The following is a 19,172-nucleotide window of genomic DNA, read 5'->3' on the forward strand; positions in this document are numbered from 1 at the left end:
GGCTACAAAAACGGTGGAAGGTCTTAAGCATAAAACTGATCAGGAAAGACTTCATGAACTCAATCTGTAGAGTCTGGAGGACAGAAGGAAAAGGGGGGGACATGATCAAAACATTTAAATATGTGAAAGGGTTCAATAAGGTCCAGGAGGGAAGTGTTTTTAATAGGAAAGTGAACCCAAGAACAAGGGGACACAATCTGAGGTTTGTTGGGGGAAAGATCAGAAGCAACGTGAGAAAATATTATTTTAAGTAGATGCTTGGAACAAACTTCCAGCAGAGGTGGTGGATAAATTCACAGTGACTGAATTTTAAAATGCTTGGGATAAACATATATCCATCCTAAAATAGATTACAGAAAATAGTATAAGGGCAGACTAGATGGACCATGAGGTCTTTTTCTGCCATCAGACTTCTATGTTTCTATGTTTCTATGAAAAAGTTTAACAACTAAAACATTTAAGAAGGAAAATATAACAGAATAATATTACAGAATAGACTTAAAACTCCACTCATTGATTCATTATTAAAAGCTTTTTTTTCCATAGCCATAGTTAAAATTTGGCTGTTTCCACTGTAATCTTAGGATTGTCATCTGCAAGTAAATTTTATACATTGTATACAGATTTCTAAAAAGTATGTCTTCCTGGTTATATTTTAAAATAGCCAGATGACTTCCTCATAAAATTCACAATTGCTTTTTGGGGGTATGATTGAAACAGTTAAATACGTTAAAGGGTTACATAAGATTCAGGAGAGAAGTGTTTTTAATAGGAAAGTGAACCCAAGAACAAGGGGACACAATCTGAGGTTAGTTGGGGGAAAGATTAGAAGTAACGTGGGAAAATATTATTTTAAGCAGTAGATGCTTGGAACAAACTTCCAGCAGACATGGTTGGTAAATCCACAGTCACTGAATTTAAACATGCCTGGGATAAACATAGATTCATCCTAAGATAAGGAAAGTGAACACAAGAACAAGGGGACACAATCTGAGGTTAGTTGGGGGAAAGATCAAAAGCAACATGAGAAAATATTATTTTACTGAAAGAGTAGTAGATCCTTGGAACAAACTTCCAGCAGACGTGGTAGATAAATCCACAGTAACTGAATTTAAACATGCCTGGGATAAACATCTATCCATCCTAAGATAAAATACAGAAAATAGTATAAGGGCAGACTAGATGGACCATGGGGTCTTTTTCTGCCGTCAGACTTCTATGTTTCTATAAAATACAGGAAAATAGTAAAAGGGCAGACTAGATGGACCAGGAGGTCTTTTTCTGCCATCAATCTTCTATGTTTCTATGTTTCTAAAAAATGCCCTTGCAAAGCCTCTGTGCGAGCCAAAAATCAGCTGGCTGGCACACACATGCACATTGGAGCTGAGCTAGGGCAACAGCTCGTGTGCCAGCAGATATGGCTCTGTGTGCCACCTGTGGCATCCGTGCCATAGGTTCGCCATCACTGTTATATGTCAAGGACATTTTAATTCAAGGTTTGTAAATGTCAGCCAATACAAAGAAGAAATAGTTTCAAGATGCTAAACAGGAATTGAAAGTGAAAGCTTTCCCTTTCATAAAACAGAAACTTTTTCCTGGTATTTGCGTTTCAGCAGGGACTTTCCCTGATGCAATTAAAATGACCAATCAGCTTTCAGGAGGGAGAGATACCCTGGCTATAAATCACTGCATTTTCTGCGAGAGAGAATGAACGCTCAGGAACTGTTCATCATCATGAAGAACATCTGTGCTGTTTCTCTTTCTTTGCTGCTCCTGCTTGCAATGGGAACTGAAGGTAAGGAAGAAGAATCCTAATGTTTTGGGGCTGAGCTTGTTTATCTTAGAATGTGAATAAATGCCTTTATTTCTGGAAATTAATTTGCATTCATTTATATTGTCTATTGCAGTGTTTCTCAACCTTGGTGACTTTTAACCTTGGAGACTCTCTCTCTCTCTCTCTCACTCTCTCTCTCTCTCTCTCTCTATCATCTATCTACCAACCTATCTATTATCTCTCTCTCTCTCTCTATCACATCTACCTACCTACCTACCTACCTACCTACCTATCTATCTATCTATCTACTATCATCTATGTTTCTATCTATCTATCATCTATCTGTCATCTACCTACTTACCTACCTACCTTTCTATCTATCTATCTCTATCTTCTATTTATCTATCTATCATCTATCTACCTACCTACCTACCTACCTACCTACCTAAAACCTACCTATCTACCTATCTATCTATCTATCTCTATCTTCTATCTATCTATCTATCTATCTATCTATCTATCTATCTATCTATCTTCTATTTATCTCTCTATCATCTACCTACCTACCTACCTACCTATCTATCTATCTACCTATCTACTGTCTATCATCTATCTTTATATCTATCATCTATCTGTCATCTACCTACCTACCTACCTACCTATCTATATCTTCCATTTATCTAACTATCTATCATCTATCTATCTATCTATCTATCTATCTACTATATCATCTATCTTTCTATCTATCTATCTATCTATCTATCTATCATCATCTATCTGTCATCTACCTACCTACCTACCTACCTATCTGTCTGTCTGTCTGTGTCTATCTATCTATCTATTTATCTAACTATCTATCATCTATCTATCTATCTATTTATCTATCTCTCATCTATCTATCTATCTATCTATCTATCTATCTCTCATCTATCTATCTATCTATCTATCTATCATCTATTTATTAGTTTGTCAAACATATCAAACTATCGTTGGAGAGGGGTGGCATACACATCTAATAAATAATAATAATAATAATAACAACAACAACAACAATAATAATGTACAAGATAGCAGGTATATAAACATGAACATCGACATCAATAAAGGAGATGAATACAAATAAATGGGACAGTAGGATAGGGACACTAGGCACGCTGGTGGGCTTATCCACGCCCCCTTTACGGACCACTTACGAATGGGGTGAGGTCCATAGTAGACAGCTTGAGGCTGAAGCTGTGAGGGTTTGAGGATATAACAACAGAGTCAGGTAGAGCATTCTAGGCGTTGATCACTCTGTTGCTGAAGTCGTATTTTCCGCAATGGAGTTTGGAGCGGTTTCCCTTGTGTTTGTCTCGCTTGTCTGTAGATAAGTTTTAAAACATCTGTTGCAAATCACCATTCTCTTACATATTTTGCACGATGTCTAGGCATGGTGACTTTTGGGAGGAATCGATGTATGTGCCGAAGCATGTCTGACATAACTATACCGCTGAGACACGTGGTCAACTTTGAAGTCCTCCCCGCCGGCCCTTCCTGCGACAGACTCGAATATATGTAAGTACCGAATCATCTCCAGAGCAAAGCGGAGAGGGAGAAATGGAAAAAAAAAACCCCACAAAACAGAAAATTCTAATTTAAGAATATCCCTGCCCTAGACAGAAGGTGGAGTTATCTTGTCTGCCTTTATCCCATTATTATTATTATTATTATTATTATTATTATTATTATTATTATTATTATTTATTGGATTTGTATGCCGCCCCTCTCCGCAGACTCGGGGCGGCTAACAACAATGATAAAAAACAACATGTAACAATCCAATTTAATAAAACAACTAAAAACCCTTATTATAAAAATCAAACATACACACAAACATACCATGCATAACTTGTAATGGCCTAGGGGAAGGAATATCCTAACTGGCGACAAAGGAGGGTCTTGAGTAATTTACGAAAGACAAGGAGGGTGGGGGCAGTTCTAATCTCTGGGGGGAGTTGATTCCAGATGGCTGGGGCCGCCACAGAGAAGGCTCTTCCCCTGAGGCCCGCCAAATGACACTGTTTGGTCGATGGGACCCGGAGAAGGCCAACTCTGTGGGACCTTATCGGCCACTGGGATTCGTGCCGGGGTCCCAAAACTTGACAACTTTAAGACTTGGGGACTTCAACTCCCAGAATTCTCCAGCAAACTAGGCACTACAGTGTTTGAGATGGGAATACAGTACGGAGGTACCTCTACTTATGAACTTAATTCGTTCCGTGAACAGGTTCTTAAGCAGAAAGGTTTGTAAGAAGAAGCAATTTTTCCAATAGGAATCAATGTTAAAGCAACTAATGTGTGCGATTGGGAAAACCACAGGGAGGGTGGAGGCCCTGTTTCCTTCCAGGAGATTCTTAGAGAGGCCCCATGGAAGCTTCTCCCTGCCTTTTCCGGCCTTGTTTCCTCCCAGGAGATTCCTAGAAAGGCCCCCCAGAGGCTTCTCCCCGCCTTTTCCACCCTGTTTCCTCCCAGGAGATTCCTAGAGAGGCCCCAGGGAGGCTTCTCCCTGCCTTTTCCGGCCCTGCTTCCTCCCAGGAGATTCCTAGAAAGGCCCCCCAGAGGCTTCTCCCCGCCTTTTCCGCCCTGTTTCCTCCCAGGAGATTCCTAGAGAGGCCCCAGGGAGGCTTCTCCCTGCCTATTTATTTATTTATTTATTTATTTATTTTGTCCAATACACAATAATACACAATGAAGGTTATAGAGGATATAGTAGAGAAGAAATACGAGATATAGGAGAGACTATAGGACAGGGGACGGAAGGCACTCTAGTGCGCTTATGTACGCCCCTTACTGACCTCTTAGGAATCTGGAGAGGTCAACCGTGGATAGTCTAAGGGTGAAATGTTGGGGGTTAGGGGATGATACTACAAATTCCGGTAATGAGTTCCACGCTTCAACAACCCGATTACTAAAGTCATATTTTTTACAGTCAAGTTTGGAGCGGTTAATATTAAGCTTGAATCTGTTGCGTGCTCTTGTGTTGGTGTGGTTGAAGCTGAAGTAGTCTTTGACAGCAGGACATTGCAACATATGATCTTGTGGGCAATACTTAGATCATGTTTAAGGTGTCGTAGTTCTAAGCTTTCAAGACCCAGGATTGTAAGTCTAGTTTCGTAGGGTATTCTGTTTCGAGTGGAGGAATGAAGGGCTCTTCTGGTGAAGTATCTTTGGACATTTTCGAGGGTTACAGTTACAGTTTTGGAGGCTCGGGTTTGTAAGTGGAAAATGGTTCTTGAGAAGAGGCAAAAAAAATCTTGAACACCTGGTTCTTATCTAGAAAATTCGTAAGTAGAGGCATTCTTAGGTAGAGGTACCACTGTAATCCTCAATTTATGGCTACAATTGTGATCCCTCCCTGTGAAAATAAATGTGATTTTCACATTTGGAAATAAATGTGGCAATTTTCACTGATTTCATTGCTTCTGCACATGCACCGAAGCAAATTCTCGCACGGGGGTGCCCAGATTTTGATCATGTAATTGTTGGAATACTGTGATGGATGCAAGAGGGAGGACCGGTTGTAACTTTGAACATCACTAAGTGAAGGCGTTGTAAGTTGTTAACTACCTGTAAGTGTAATAAATAAGGACTTTTTTTCATTGTTTTCTTCTTTTACAGAGTGACACTGAAACCTTCTGGAAACCAGCGGTGCCTAGACCCAACTTCAAAGAAAGTGCAAAAAATGTATAAACAATGTAAGTCCAATTAATTTTATTTACAGTTGAAAGGACCAAGAGCAGGTTGCAAGCATAATCGAAACTCAGGATGGATGAGTGACATAGGGGAAGGTTTGGTAGGGAAGGTTTGCCTATTTGCTGATGACTCTAAAGTGTGCAATAGGGTTGATATTCCTGGAGGCGTCTGTAATATGGTAAATGATTTAGCTTTACTAGATAAATGGTCAAAGCAATGGAAACTGCAGTTTAATGTTTCCAAATGTAAAATAATGCACTTGGGGAAAAGGAATCCTCAATCTGAGTATTGTATTGGCAGTTCTGTGTTAGCAAAAACTTCAGAAGAGAAGGATTTAGAGGTAGTGATTTCTAACAGTCACAAAATGGTGAGCAGTGTGGTCAGGCGGTAGGGAAAGCAAGTAGGATGCTTGGCTGCATAGCTAAAGGTATAACAAGCAGGAAGAGGGAGATTATGATCCCGCTATATGGTGAGACCACATTTGGAATACTGTGTTCAGTTCTGGAGACCTCACCTACAAAAAGATATTGATAATCTTAATCTCCAGGGGGAGCTGGTTCCAAAGTGTCGGGGCGCCACAGAGAAGGCTCTTCTCCTGGGACCCACCAGCCGACATTGTTTAGTCAACAGGACCTGGAGAAGGCCAACTCTGTGGGACCTAACTGGTCGCTGGGATTTGTGCGGCAGAAGGGACTTTTCCTAAGCTGAAATTAATGGTCTTTCAACAAAAAAAACTATTTTCACTTCTTCCATTTTGTTTAAACCAGACCTAGCTTTGCAGAAGAGCCTTAGGAGCCCATCAATGAAGAGAAGACCTGTAAGACCTCAGTAATTTCATCCAGGCAAGGGGTGATGGTCTCCATTGGATGTCCCACATATGCCTAAGGAACAAAATTGCCTGAGCCAAAGAGGATGAAAGTTGGTGGAAGTTTGTGGACTTTGCTCTGTATGTTTCCCCACCACCACCACCACCAAAGCCCTATATTTTTGTACACAATGCATAAGCTAAGGCACCGTTCAATTTGCTGGACTTCGTTAGCATGGTGGTTTAACTATTTAGCCAACTTGTGAAATGTAACAAATGATGGTTAAACAAGTGTTTGAAGTTCCCTGTTTGGGGAGAGTCCTTGCCTTCTCATATCACACCAAGCAGCAAGTTTGATTTGGGCTAAGGATGTGTGTTTTTTTTAATTTATCAAACGTATATGTAGCACAACCCCACCCAACTCTGTATTTAATTAAGCTATGATTCGTGAACCAAGCCAATGGTGAGCCTAAAACCAGGATCAAACAAAGTATGTCAGCTCCAGGTTTTGTCTGAGAGGTAGTGCAATTTAAGGCGGCCAGAGCGATTGAAGTAATTCTCCCAAAAACTTTCATCACCATTGATTAGGTTCCAAAGAGCCACACAATTAACTTTAGGTAGCGGAGGCCCTTGGAAGCTACATTTTGAAGCTAAGAAAAAAATGTTGCACTGTCGGGCAGCAAATCCTCTGAGACAGGCTATTGCAAATGTTCATGGTTACAATTGCAATGAACGATGTTATAATGTGAATACTCTACTCTTAGAGGTTAGATTGATACTGGCCACTGCTAGTCCTGAAGACCTGGATGCATTCCAGAACATGCAATTTGTGGGTTAAATAACTTAAGCATTGTTGTTGACCTACTGATAATCTTTGTTTTATTTTATCAGCAATCCCTTATTGTTTCTTTATAGTTTCATTGACATTGTGTTATTGTTTGCAATGTATGTAGTAAGCCACGCAGAGTCACATCTGCAGAGTGGACAGTTGCACATTCAAATTTATTTTACCACTGAAATAACCAAAGATTAAGCTGGAATGAGATAATAGTTATCACTCTTCTTTCTGACTCAACAATCAACCCTGACCACAGGCCAGTCTTGCAAACCATAACTGCATTTAACAGGGTAGCTCACTGATGACATGTAATGTAAATGGTACATACAATGACATGTGACAGATATTAATACATTTGACAATGGAAAAATCCCAGCTGGTTGCATTGCAGATATGAAATATCTGCAAATTGAAAACTAAGCTTGGAGAATATAGCTTTACTGAATAAAATTCCTCAGTCTTATTTTTATATAAAATATAAAAACGTGCAAAGAATCCACTACAATATATTCTTAAGACTTTAGATATGCCTACATATCTAACTCCTGCAATCTGCTAAAAGTTAATAATATTATTTATATTATTCATCCCACATTGTGTTGGAATTTAAAATTAGTCTCATCACTCCAATGAATCTGTAGAATTCAGTCCTCATTTCTGTTTTATGTAGCACAGGCAAAACTATTTTGTCATCGGTCAGTTTAAAGATTTGCTTCCGTTAAATGTTTTTTTCAAATATATGAAACAAGTATGTTTATATTGGAGATGATGTAATATACATTTCATCAGTTTTTGAACTGTTACAGATATTGTGTACAGCTGTATTTGAAAATGTAACTTGTTACATGTACTCAGGAAAAATGGAATTAATATCAGGATGCCTTGTAAACATAGTCCTGTTAATGTTTTGAAGAAAATAATGTACATTAAGTGTAAAGTAAATAACTTTTTGCCTAAATAAATATAAATTATTCAATAAAAGTTGACAAAGCACAGACTTGTATGGTATTCTTCAACTATTAAAAGCAGTGTTTTGATTTCCCTTTTACAAAAGAGTAGCAAAATATTTTCCTTTTCAAACTCATTCTGGAAATCAGAACTCCAACTGGAATATTCATTGGTGTAATATTTTATTCCTTACCAAACTCATTTCCGAACTGAGTTCCAAAATCTGGAGTCAGCACATTGCCTCCAACAATCTAGGTGCTCATTTTACCACCTCGGAAGGATGGAAGGCTGAGTCAACATCTAACCTGGTGAAATTTGAATTAGCGAACTACAGCCAGCAGCCAGCAGAAGCAACTTGCAATACTACACTCTACCAATGTGCCACCAAGGCTCATAAAGCACCATGACCTGGATCACTGAGAATCTCCTTAGTAAATCATAGGAGGTTTTCAAAAGTAGACTGGACAAAGCATTTGACTGAGATGTTGTGATCCCGCTGTATAGAGCGCTGGTGAGACCCCATTTGGAATAATACTGTGTTCAATTCTGTAGACCTCACCTACAAAAAGATATTGATAAATTGAATGGGTCCAAAGAACGGGCTACAAAAATGGTGGAAGGTCTTAAGCATAAAACTTATCAGGAAAGACTTCATGAACTCAATCTGTATAGTCTGGAGGACAGAAGGAAAAGGGGGGACATGGTCGAAACATTGAAATATGTGAAAGGGTTTAAATAAGGTTCAGGAGGGAAGTGTTTTTTAATAGGAAAGTGAACACAAGAACAAGGGGGCACAATCTGAGTTAGTTGGGGGAAAGATCAGAAGCAATGTGAGAAAATACTATTTTACTGAAAGAGTAGTAGATGCTTGGGACAAACTTCCAGCAGACGTGGTTGGTAAATCCACAGTAACTGAATTAAACATGCCTGGGATAAACATATATTCATCGTAAGATAAAATACAGGAAATAGTATAAGGGCAGACTAGACGGACCATGAGTCTTTTTCTGCCGTCAATCTTCTATGTTTCTATGTTATAAGATCTTCTGCCTTAAGGAAGGGGTTAGATTAGAAGACCTCTGAAGACTTTCCCGCCCTATGATTCCATATTCTGTGAGATTAAGGAGAATCCTGGGCCTTATCTCACTTCCCTGGTAAACTACATTCAAGTATTGTGAAGAATAATTTATTATTTATTTATTTATTAGATTTGTATGCCACCCCTCTCCCTAGACTCGGGGCGTCTCACAGCATACAATTAAACAATTCATGACAAATCTAATAAATTTAAAAAACATTTAAAAACCCCATTATTAAACCAGACATACACACAGACATACCATACATAAATAGTATAGCCCGGGGGAGAGGGGAGGGCAATGCCTCAATTCCCCCACGCCTGACGGCAGAGGTGAGTTTTAAGGAGTTTATCGAAGGCAAGGAGGGTGGGGGCAGTTTTAATCTCTGGGGGGAGCTGGTTCCAGAGAGTCGGGGCCGCCTCAGAGAAGGCTCTTCCCTTGGGACCCGCCAGACGACATTGTATAGTCGACGGGACTCGGAGAAGGCCAACTCTGTGGGACCTAATCGGTCACTGGGATTCATGCGGCAGAAGGAGGTCTCGGAGATATTCCGGTCCGATGCATGAAGGGCTTTATAGGTCATAACCAACACTTTGAATTGTGACCGGAAATTGACCAGCAACCAGTGCAGACTGCGGGAGTGCTGGTGTAACATGGGCATACCTGGAGAAGCCCATGATTGCTATCGCAGCTGCATTCTGCACAATTTGAAGGTTTCTGAACACTTTTCAAAGGTAGCCCCATGTAGAGAGCATTACAGTAGTTGAATCCCGAGGTGATGAGGGCATGAGTGACTGTGAGCTCCCAGTCCAATTGGTGCACCAGGTGAACCTGGGCAAACGTCCCCCTCGCCACAGCTGAAAGGTGGTTCTCTAATGTGAGCTGTGGATCGAGGAGGGACGCCCAAGTTGCGAACCCTCTCTGAGGGGGTCAATAATTCCCCCCCCCCAGGGTAATGGACGGACAGATGGAATTGTCCTTGGGAGACAGAACCCACAGCCACTCCGTCTTATCAGGGTTGAATTTGAGTCTGTTGACACCCATCCAGACCCCAACAGCCTCCAGGCAAACCGGCACACCACTTCCACTGCTTCGTTGACTGGACATGGGGTGGAGATGTACAGTTGGGTATCATCTGCATACTGATGATACCTCACCCCATGCCCTTGGATGATCTCAGTATCCTAATACTATACCATATCATTCTAACACATTTTATTGATTGATTAGATTGATTGATTGATTGATTGTATTTATATGCCACTCATTCCAAAACGGACTCAGAGCGGCTGATATTGATGGAGAGTCTGTACAAGCATTCGTTTTCTATATCAGGGGTCTCAAAACTAAGTTTTATTAAATTTATAGGCCGGCCAACTCCTGACAGACTCTAGGCGGCGTCCAATAATAAAAACAATATTCTACTATTAAAATTCCAATAAAAACAGTCATCACTACTAGCCTAGAGCAAGTTTAAGATTTATGGACTTCAACTCCCAGAATTCCCTAGCCAGTATATTGTATGTACATCATATGAGAGTTAGGCGTTCCTTAGTTGTTGAGGCTGAGATTTAAAAGCTGCTCTGACTTAAAAGCCAGCCTAGATAAGTTTGGAACTCCAACTCCCAGAGTTCTGTGCGCCGGCTGAGAATCCCGGCAGCTGCCATCGAAGCAAGGCAAGGCGCCTCCACTGTTTCTGTTACAGTACTGTACTGCATCTGAGGCGCTGCCGCGTTTACGGGGGAAAAAAGACCCTTCGTGGCTACCGTAGTCCCGTGATCTAACATGGCACCGCCCAGCGAAGGCCCCACGTTGCCGGTCCGGAAGAAGTTGCGCCGTCCGCCGTCATGGCCGCTCGCCACAACAACAAGCTGCCGTTCAACCTGCCGCAGCTGCAGAACTTGATCAAGCGGGACCCGCCGTCATATACCGAGGAGGTGAGGAATTGTGCGTGGGTGGAATCGAGGATAGGCCGAAAAAAGGGTCCTGGGCGACGTTTCTGTTCAAGGGGGTTGGACTAGAAGACCTCTGAGGTCCCTTCCAGCTCTGCTATTTTGTTATTTCTACGGGGTTTTATGGTTGCAACTGAAAATAAACAACGGAAAAGATGCCTGAGCATACGCAGGTAGTCCTCGACTTACAACCTTTCCTTTAGTGACCGTTGGATGTAACACTGAAAAATGTGAGTTGTGACCGTTTTTCACACTTATGACCGTCCAGCATCACCTGTGGTCACATGATTCACAATGCTTGGCAACTGGTCCATATTTATGCGCCTGGCTGTGTCCCAAGGTCCCTTTTGCGAATTTCTCATCAACAAAAGTCTTCAGAAAGGGGCGGCATACAAATTCAATTGATTGATTGATAGATGATAGATAGATAAGATAAATTGATTAGCTAGATTAGATAAATAGATTAGATTAGATAGATAAAATAGATAGATTATAGATAGATTAGATAGGGTTAGGGTTAAAATAGATAGATTAGACAGCTGTAGGCTACTAGCTGGAATGCTAAATTGTGCTCACCGCCATGACTCGCAAGTGCTTGCGGAGTCAGCGCAATTTTGCTGCTGCACCTGTGGAGGTAGCCAAATCATGCACAGAGCCGCAGGTATGCCTGTTTTTCAGCATGTGCGGAAGCAAAAAAACTCACTGAAATGGGCGCACCTGTGGCTCCGTGCGTGATTTTGCTACCTCCATAGGTGGCGAGCACAATTTAGCGTTCCAGCTAGTAGCCCACTGAACAAGAGAGAGAGAGAGATAATCCATGGGGGAAGCCAAATTTGCTTAACAACCGGGTTAGTAATTTATCAACTGCAGTGATTCACCTAACAACCAGGGAGCAAGAACATTAGAAGAATGGGGCAAAACTCATTTAACAAATGTTAGCGCCTGTATAGAGTGACTTAGGTGGTGTAGAATTGATGGCAGCTGTGTCTTCTCTGTTGAAGATTGGATCGAAGTTGGTCCTACCCAACTTCATAAAACTAAGCAAGGGTAATCTGGTAAAGCAACAGCAACTTAGACTAACTTTATTGTGACTTTAAATGTACACTAATTGGATCATTTAACAAATGTCTAACTTGGAACAATCAATTTTGGATTCAGTTGTGGTCGTAAGTCAAGGACTATCTGCTATTTGCCATAAAGAGTTTGATTGGATTTAAAAACAAATGTTCCCAGTACATCCTCCGGGTCTTGTAATTTGATACGAATGTAATAAAAGAAACTATGGAAGATGTGACCCAGTCATTTGGTAGGGCAGTTTTAATTGGTTATGTGCTACATCACTGGATCGTACTCCATTTACGATTCTTAGCAAAACATACATACGAATCCCAGCGACCAATTAGGTCCCACAGTTGGCCTTCTCCAGGTCCCGTCAACTAAACAATGCCATTTGGCGGGACCCAGGGGAAGAGCCTTCTCTGTGGCGGCCCCGACCGTCTGGAACCAGCTCCCCCCGGAGATTAGAACTGCCCCCACCCCCCTCACCTTTCGTAAACTCCTTAAAACCCACCTTTGCTGTCAGGCATGGGGGAATTGAAACATCTCTCCCGGGCCTATACAGTTATGTATGGTATGCTTATACTGTATGTATGTTTGCTTTTAATAATGGGGTTGTTTCTTTTAAATTAATAGATTTGTTATATATTGTTTATTATTGCTGTAAGCTGCCCCGAGTCTACGGAGAGGGGCGGCATACAAATCTAATTAATTAATTAATTAATTAATTAATTCCACCACTCCTCTTCAATGGAATATTCTTGTTTGTATTGTTGTCGATCATATTCAATCCTCATTCCCAGCTCGAGGTCGGTTATGGATATTTAGCAATGAACTACAATGAAATTAATTTTTGGATTTCTTCTAGTTCCTTCAACAGTATCGCCATTATAGGTCCAATGTGGAAATATTCAAACTTCAGCCAGAGAAGCCCAATAAAGAACTGGGTGAATTGGTGATGTTCTTGGCCCAGGTAAAATGCATGGTGTTTGTGTGTGTATGAGAAAGAGAGGGAGAGAGAGAGAGACAGAGAGAGAGAGAGAGAGGGAGGGAGAGATAGAATGAGAGAATTTTGCTTGAATTATATCAGGTCCCGCAGAGTTGGCCTTCTCCAGGTCCCGTCGACTAAACAATGCCGTTTGGCGGGCCCCAGGGGAAGAGCCTTCTCTGTGGCGGCCCCGGGCCTCTGGAATCAACTCCCCCCAGAGATTAGAACTGCCCCCACCCTCCTTGTCTTTCGCAAATTACTTAAGACCCACCTGTATCACCAGGCCTGGGGGAACTGAGACACCTCCCCCAGGCTTTTACATTTTATGTAGGGTATGTGTGTGTTGCATGGTTTTTTAAATGATGGGGTTTTTAACTGTCTTTTAATATTAGATTTGTTTCCCATTGTAACATTTTATTGTTGTTGTTGTGAGCCGTCCCGAGTCTTCAGAGAGGGGCGGCATACAAATCTAATAAATTATTATTATTATTATTATTATTATTATTATTATTATTATTATTAATTATTATTATTATTATTATTATTATTATTATTATCTAGTCTGCCCTTATTTTACTTAGATTTCTTTCATTTTTAAAACAGGTTGCTCATTGCTACCCTAACTATCTAGAAGACTTTCCGCAACAGTTGAAGGAATTGTTGTCCTATTGTCACACGGTCTTGGATCCAGACCTTCGGATGGTGAGCATCTTTCAGTCCAGATGTTTGATCGTTGGGAGCAGAAGAATCTCTGCCGGGGACTGGGGGGACAACTTCGTTCAGCGTTGCTTTAGGTTCTTGTTTTAAGAGATTAGAGCCAAAGTTTTGAAATAGATAAGACTGGTATATCTCATGCCGCCATGCTGATAAATTTATATCCTACTTCGTTGTTAAGGGAAGGTGAAAAATTCTGCTTTATGGTTGCTGGAGCTTCTGCGCAGCTTGTAGGAAATCATGGAGGGTGACTTTGTGGGGGGGAAAATTGAAATGTGTTTGAATATTAGTAGCTCTGGGTGGTAGTCATGCTGTTGATTTGAGGTCCGTTCAAGGTCTTCACCATTCGATGTCTCCTGAAATGTGATAAAATGTTTGCAATCAAATTGCCAAACTTGGACCTCAAACCAACAGTCTGGGTTGTAAAAAAAATAATCAGAAACTTACAAAACTAAGAGGGATGGAAGCCCACCTTGAGCCCAGGGAAAGGAGAAAGTATTAGGAAGTGATTCAGTTGGCTTTCCCTGGCCTCCTGTTGTGGCCCCACAACAGTCCATGTAGCTGGTAGTAGGTCCATCCTAGAAGAGGCCGATGAGGTGATGTGCGAACGGCCTGTGCAGCTGGCACCTGAGTCGGACAATGAGGAGGTTGGCAAAGATTTGGGGCCAGAGGCAGAGGTTCAGCCAGGGCCTTCGGAACCTCCTGCACCTACAGCAGTGATGAGGAAGAAGAGGGGAAGCCTCTTCTTAATGCACGAGCATGCTGAGCTGCCAAAAGGCAGGAATGGTTCCTCAGGAGGAGGTCTCCTCAGGAGGAGGTCTCAGGAGTAAGGCTTGGGGTTAATTGGCCACTCCCCTAGTCTACTTAAGAGATGACCACAACAGCAAAAACTCTGCAGGAAATGTTTGTTCCTTCAAGTGCCTTTGTGGTCTGAAAATGTCTGATCGTCTTATCTGTTTTGGCTTTCTTCTTGGGAACTACTTCTAGGCATTTTGCCAACCCTTATAAGCTTCTTGAAATATCCAGGACTAAGCTTAGACTTAATTTATGTGGCTAATTGCAGGTGGATCTGCTCACCCGGATGTAATGCCGTCCTATTTAGCCATGTTTTCGAGGCTGGGCGTGTGTGTGGATGGCAAGAGTAAAATGCACATGGGGGGGCAATTTATTTATTTATGATTTATTTATTTATTAGATTTGTATGCCGTTCCTCTCCGAGGATTCGGAGCGGCGCTCGCATTTGCGAACCGGTAAAATAATAGAATAGAGTAGAATAGAATTTTATTGGCTAAGTGTGATTGGACACACAAGGAATTTGTCTTGGTGCAGATGCTCTCAGCGTACATAAAATAAAATATACATTTGTCAAGAATCATGTGGTACGACACTTAATGATTGTCATAGGGGGTCAAATAAGCAATGAAGAAGCAATATTAATAAAAATCTTAGGATATAAGCAACAAGTTACAGTCATACAGTCAACATGGGAGGAAATGGGTGATAGGAATGATGAGAAAAACTAGTAGAATAGAAGTGCAGATTTAGTAGAAAGTCTGACAGTGTTGAGGGAATTATTTGTTTAGTAGAGTGATGGCGTTCAGAAAAAAAACCTGTTCTTGTGTCTAGTTGTCTTGGTGTGCAGTGCTCTGTAGCGACGTTTTGAGGGTAGGAGTTGAAACAGTTTGTGTCCAGGATGTGAGAGGTCAGTAAATATTTTCCCCACCCTCTTTTTGACTCGTGCAGTATACAGGTCCTCAATGGAAGGCAGGTTGGCAGCAATTGTTTTTCCTGCAGTTCTGATTGTCCTCTGAAGTCTGTGTTGGTCTTGTTGGGTTGCAGCACCAAACCAGACAGTGATAGAGGTGCAGATGACAGACTCAATGATTCCTCTGTAGAACTGGATCAGCAGCTCCTTGGGCAGTTTGAGCTTCCTGAGCTGGAGCAGAAAGAACATTCTTTGTTGTGCTTTTTTGATGATGTTTTTGATGTTAGGTGACCATTTTAGGTCTTGAGATATGATAGAACCTAGAAATTTGAAGGTCTCTGCTGTTGATACTGTGTTGTCTAGTATTGTGAGAGGTGGAAGGGTGGAAGGGTTTCTCTTAAAGTCTACCACCATTTCTACGGTTTTGAGTGTGTTCAGTTCTGGATTGTTCTGGTCACACCACAAGGATAGTTGTTCAACTTAAGGATCCAGATCCATGCAGAACGAGATGAAAGAATAGTAGAAATTGGTTTGTTTTAGTGTGAGTGTTGCAATCTGGTTGATCCACACTTCGTTCGTTATTGTCATTCTTAGTCATTCCTTTCTCCCTTTTTTTTGCAGACGTTTTGCCGAGCTCTGATTTTGCTGCGAAACAAGAACCTGATTAATCCCACAAGCCTCTTGGAGCTGTTCTTTGAGCTCCTCCGTTGCCATGATAAATTTTTACGAAAAGTGAGTCACCGAACTGACTTTAAAATAAGAACCCTTTGCCCCTTTTACTTTTAAAAAATATGTTACAGAAAAAAAGTAAAAGGCACCACACATTTAGTTTGTTTAGTTTAGTTTTTATTAGATTTGTATGCTGCCCCTCTCCGAAGACTCGGGCGGCTCACAACAATAATAATAACAGTATAACAGTATAACAGCATTTTGTCTCTTAACCATGTGCTGCAAAATTCCATATATATTTTAAAAGTATTTTTCCTGCAGATAAAACACAAAATGCAAAGTAAAAACAACAACAACAACTGCAAACAAGAAGAAGAAAGGGAAAAAAGCGTAGATAACAAATATAAAATTAACAGTAAACATTACAACTCCATTCTGGCTGAATAGTGATATCTATATCTTAAACAACTGTAACAAAAAGAGTGCACCCTCTTTTTTCTAGAGGTCTACAAATAGTTAAACTTTTTCCATCCATACTTGCTGTTCTGGTTTCTGGTAGAAATTTAGCAATTACAAATAACTTATTAAATGCATCATTTCATGAATAAGGAAACTCCATTTATTTCTCTGCTCTCCTGTAATTCAACACATTCCATACAGGTACTCAGTCCTTATCTCTCTTAGCTGCATTCCTCACATTCCTTCTCCTGCTCCACTTAACAAGATTTATTTTCCTAACAGCACGACTTTAAAAAACAACAGAACTGACGGTTAACAATACAGAATCCTTTTGCTTACTTTAACGCAGCAAAAAACACATCCATTTTCCCTTCGTCAACGTTGAAACTCCATCCTTCTTCTCCACTGACCCCCTGACGTGCCAAATACATCACTACAGTATTTAACCCATTCCTCTCCTTAATATCTTCTTCCAGACCTCTGTTCTCTACATTTTTGGAGCCTTCTGAATTTAGGATTCACCCAGCGAGCGTCTGATTCTCCCTCGCTGGATCCTGAACTCATAGCCCCATCCTGTGGCTGGCCTCCCACCTGTTCTACTACCTGTAACCCCGGGGGCCCCCAATAATTCATAAACACTATCTGAATCCGAGTCCTCAATATCTTCATCATCCTCCCACTGATCAGGAGTATATACAACACTTGCTAAATTACTATTTTACATTGCATTCTTCTATGCAAGATTAGGCTACATTGTGTAATGACTTTCTACTGTATAATATTAAACTTGTTAACTCAAGACATTATGTTATGTATTCAAAATAGACTGATTAATATATGTTTGTGTGTGTAGCTACATACACCCATACTTGCATAGATATGTGGGTGTGATTTTTTTGGACCGGAATGTCATTTTCATGCGTGCCATTCCACATGTAGAAAAATGACAACGCATCTTATCTATCTCAAACTGGTCCCTAATGTAATTGCTGTTTCTGCTTCTGTTCATTTTCCTTAAACAAAGATTGGACAGTTATCCCCTCCTGAAATTTAAGTTTTCTCATTTTGACAGACGTTATACACTCACATCGTTACTGACATCAAGAACGTCAACGCCAAACACAAGAACAACAAAATGAACACGGTAAAGTTTCGGCTTGACCCATCAGTTTCTAAGTCACAAAAGGTCCCAGAAACTCTCCCTCTAATGTCTTTTTTTAATTTTTTGCAGATGCTTCAGAGTTTCATGTACACAATGCTGCAAGACAGCAACCCAACTGCAGCCAAGATCTCACTGGATGTAATGGTTGAGCTGTACAGGAGAAACATCTGGTAGGTTGCAAGACACAGTCAAGATTTAGGCTCTGAAGTATACGAATATTTTTGAAGTGAAGTAAAAGAATGAGAAAATAGATGGTAGATACCCAGATGATGAAAAAAGAAAGGGTGGCAGTATTATTATTATTATTATTATTATTATTATTATTATTATTATTATTATTATTAATTGGATTTGTATGCCGCCCCTCTCCGCAGACTCGGGGCGGCTAACAACAGTGGTAAAACAACATGAACAATCCAATTAATAAAAACAACTAAAAAACCCTTATTATAAAAAACATACACACAAACATACCATGCATAACTTGTAGTAGCCTAGGGGGAAAGGATAACTTAACTCCCCCATGCCTGGCGACAAAGGTGGGTCTTAAGTAATTTGCGAAAGACAAGGAGGGTGGGGGCCGTTCTAATCTCTGGGGGGGAGTTGGTGCCAGAGGGCCGGGGCTGCCACAGAGAAGGCTCTTCCCCTGGGGCCCGCCAAACGACATTGTTTGGTCGACGGGACCCGGAGAAGGCCAACTCTGTGGGACCTTATCGGCCGCTGGGATTCGTGCGGTAGAAGGTGGTTCCGGATGTATTCTGGCCCAATGCCATGTAGGGCTTTAAAGGTCATTACCAACACTTTGAATTGTGACCGGAAACCGATCGGCAGCCAGTGCAGGCTGCTGAGTGTTGCAGAAACGTCGGCGAATCTAGGAAGCCCCACGATGGCTCTCGCGGCCGCATTCTGCACGATCTGAAGTTTCCGAACACTTTTCAAAGGTAGCAGTAATCGAACCTCGAGGTGATGAGGTTGCAGTAATCGAACCTCGAGGTAATGAGGGCATGAGTGACTGTGAGCAGTGACTCCCTGTCCAAATAGGGCCGCAACTGGTGCACCAGGCGAATGTAACACAAATTTAAGATAGTTTATATTATTTTATATATGAAAGAAGTATTTTTATTAGGTAATTAGCTTAAATGTTGGAGTGAAATGAAAAGTAGAAAGTAAAGAAGCTCCTTGAAGTATATAAATGATATGAAAATGTTGTATATGGTTGGATATTGGTATTGTGTTTTTATTTACATTTGTTTTATCTTAAGGTGGAGAAAAATAAAAAGAAATATACAAT

At 40.9% G+C, this 19,172-nt stretch overlaps 1 protein-coding gene and 1 long non-coding RNA gene across 2 annotated transcripts in view; both read left to right on the forward strand.

Annotated features, from left to right (window-relative positions):
• Nucleotides 1-1,660: 1,660 nt before the first annotated feature.
• On the forward strand, nucleotides 1,661-8,141 carry LOC139169875 (uncharacterized). The gene is made up of 4 exons (XR_011559543.1): nucleotides 1,661-1,795; nucleotides 3,202-3,328; nucleotides 5,432-5,508; nucleotides 6,274-8,141. It is a non-coding gene; the product is annotated as an uncharacterized lncRNA (long non-coding RNA).
• A 2,804-nt stretch (nucleotides 8,142-10,945) lies between these two features.
• Nucleotides 10,946-19,172, forward strand: part of SDAD1 (SDA1 domain containing 1) — a 36,864-nt gene continuing 28,637 nt past the window's right edge. Inside the window, exons 1-6 of the mRNA XM_070756905.1 lie at nucleotides 10,946-11,113; nucleotides 13,053-13,157; nucleotides 13,776-13,874; nucleotides 16,213-16,323; nucleotides 17,792-17,863; nucleotides 17,951-18,051. Of these exons, the coding sequence (XP_070613006.1) occupies nucleotides 11,024-11,113; nucleotides 13,053-13,157; nucleotides 13,776-13,874; nucleotides 16,213-16,323; nucleotides 17,792-17,863; nucleotides 17,951-18,051 (578 nt within the window). The 5' untranslated portion in view covers nucleotides 10,946-11,023. The remainder of the gene's footprint in view (nucleotides 11,114-13,052; nucleotides 13,158-13,775; nucleotides 13,875-16,212; nucleotides 16,324-17,791; nucleotides 17,864-17,950; nucleotides 18,052-19,172) is intronic.

The sequence above is a fragment of the Erythrolamprus reginae genome, chromosome 7 (assembly GCF_031021105.1).
Source record: "Erythrolamprus reginae isolate rEryReg1 chromosome 7, rEryReg1.hap1, whole genome shotgun sequence".
Taxonomy (NCBI): Eukaryota; Metazoa; Chordata; class Lepidosauria; order Squamata; family Dipsadidae; genus Erythrolamprus; species Erythrolamprus reginae.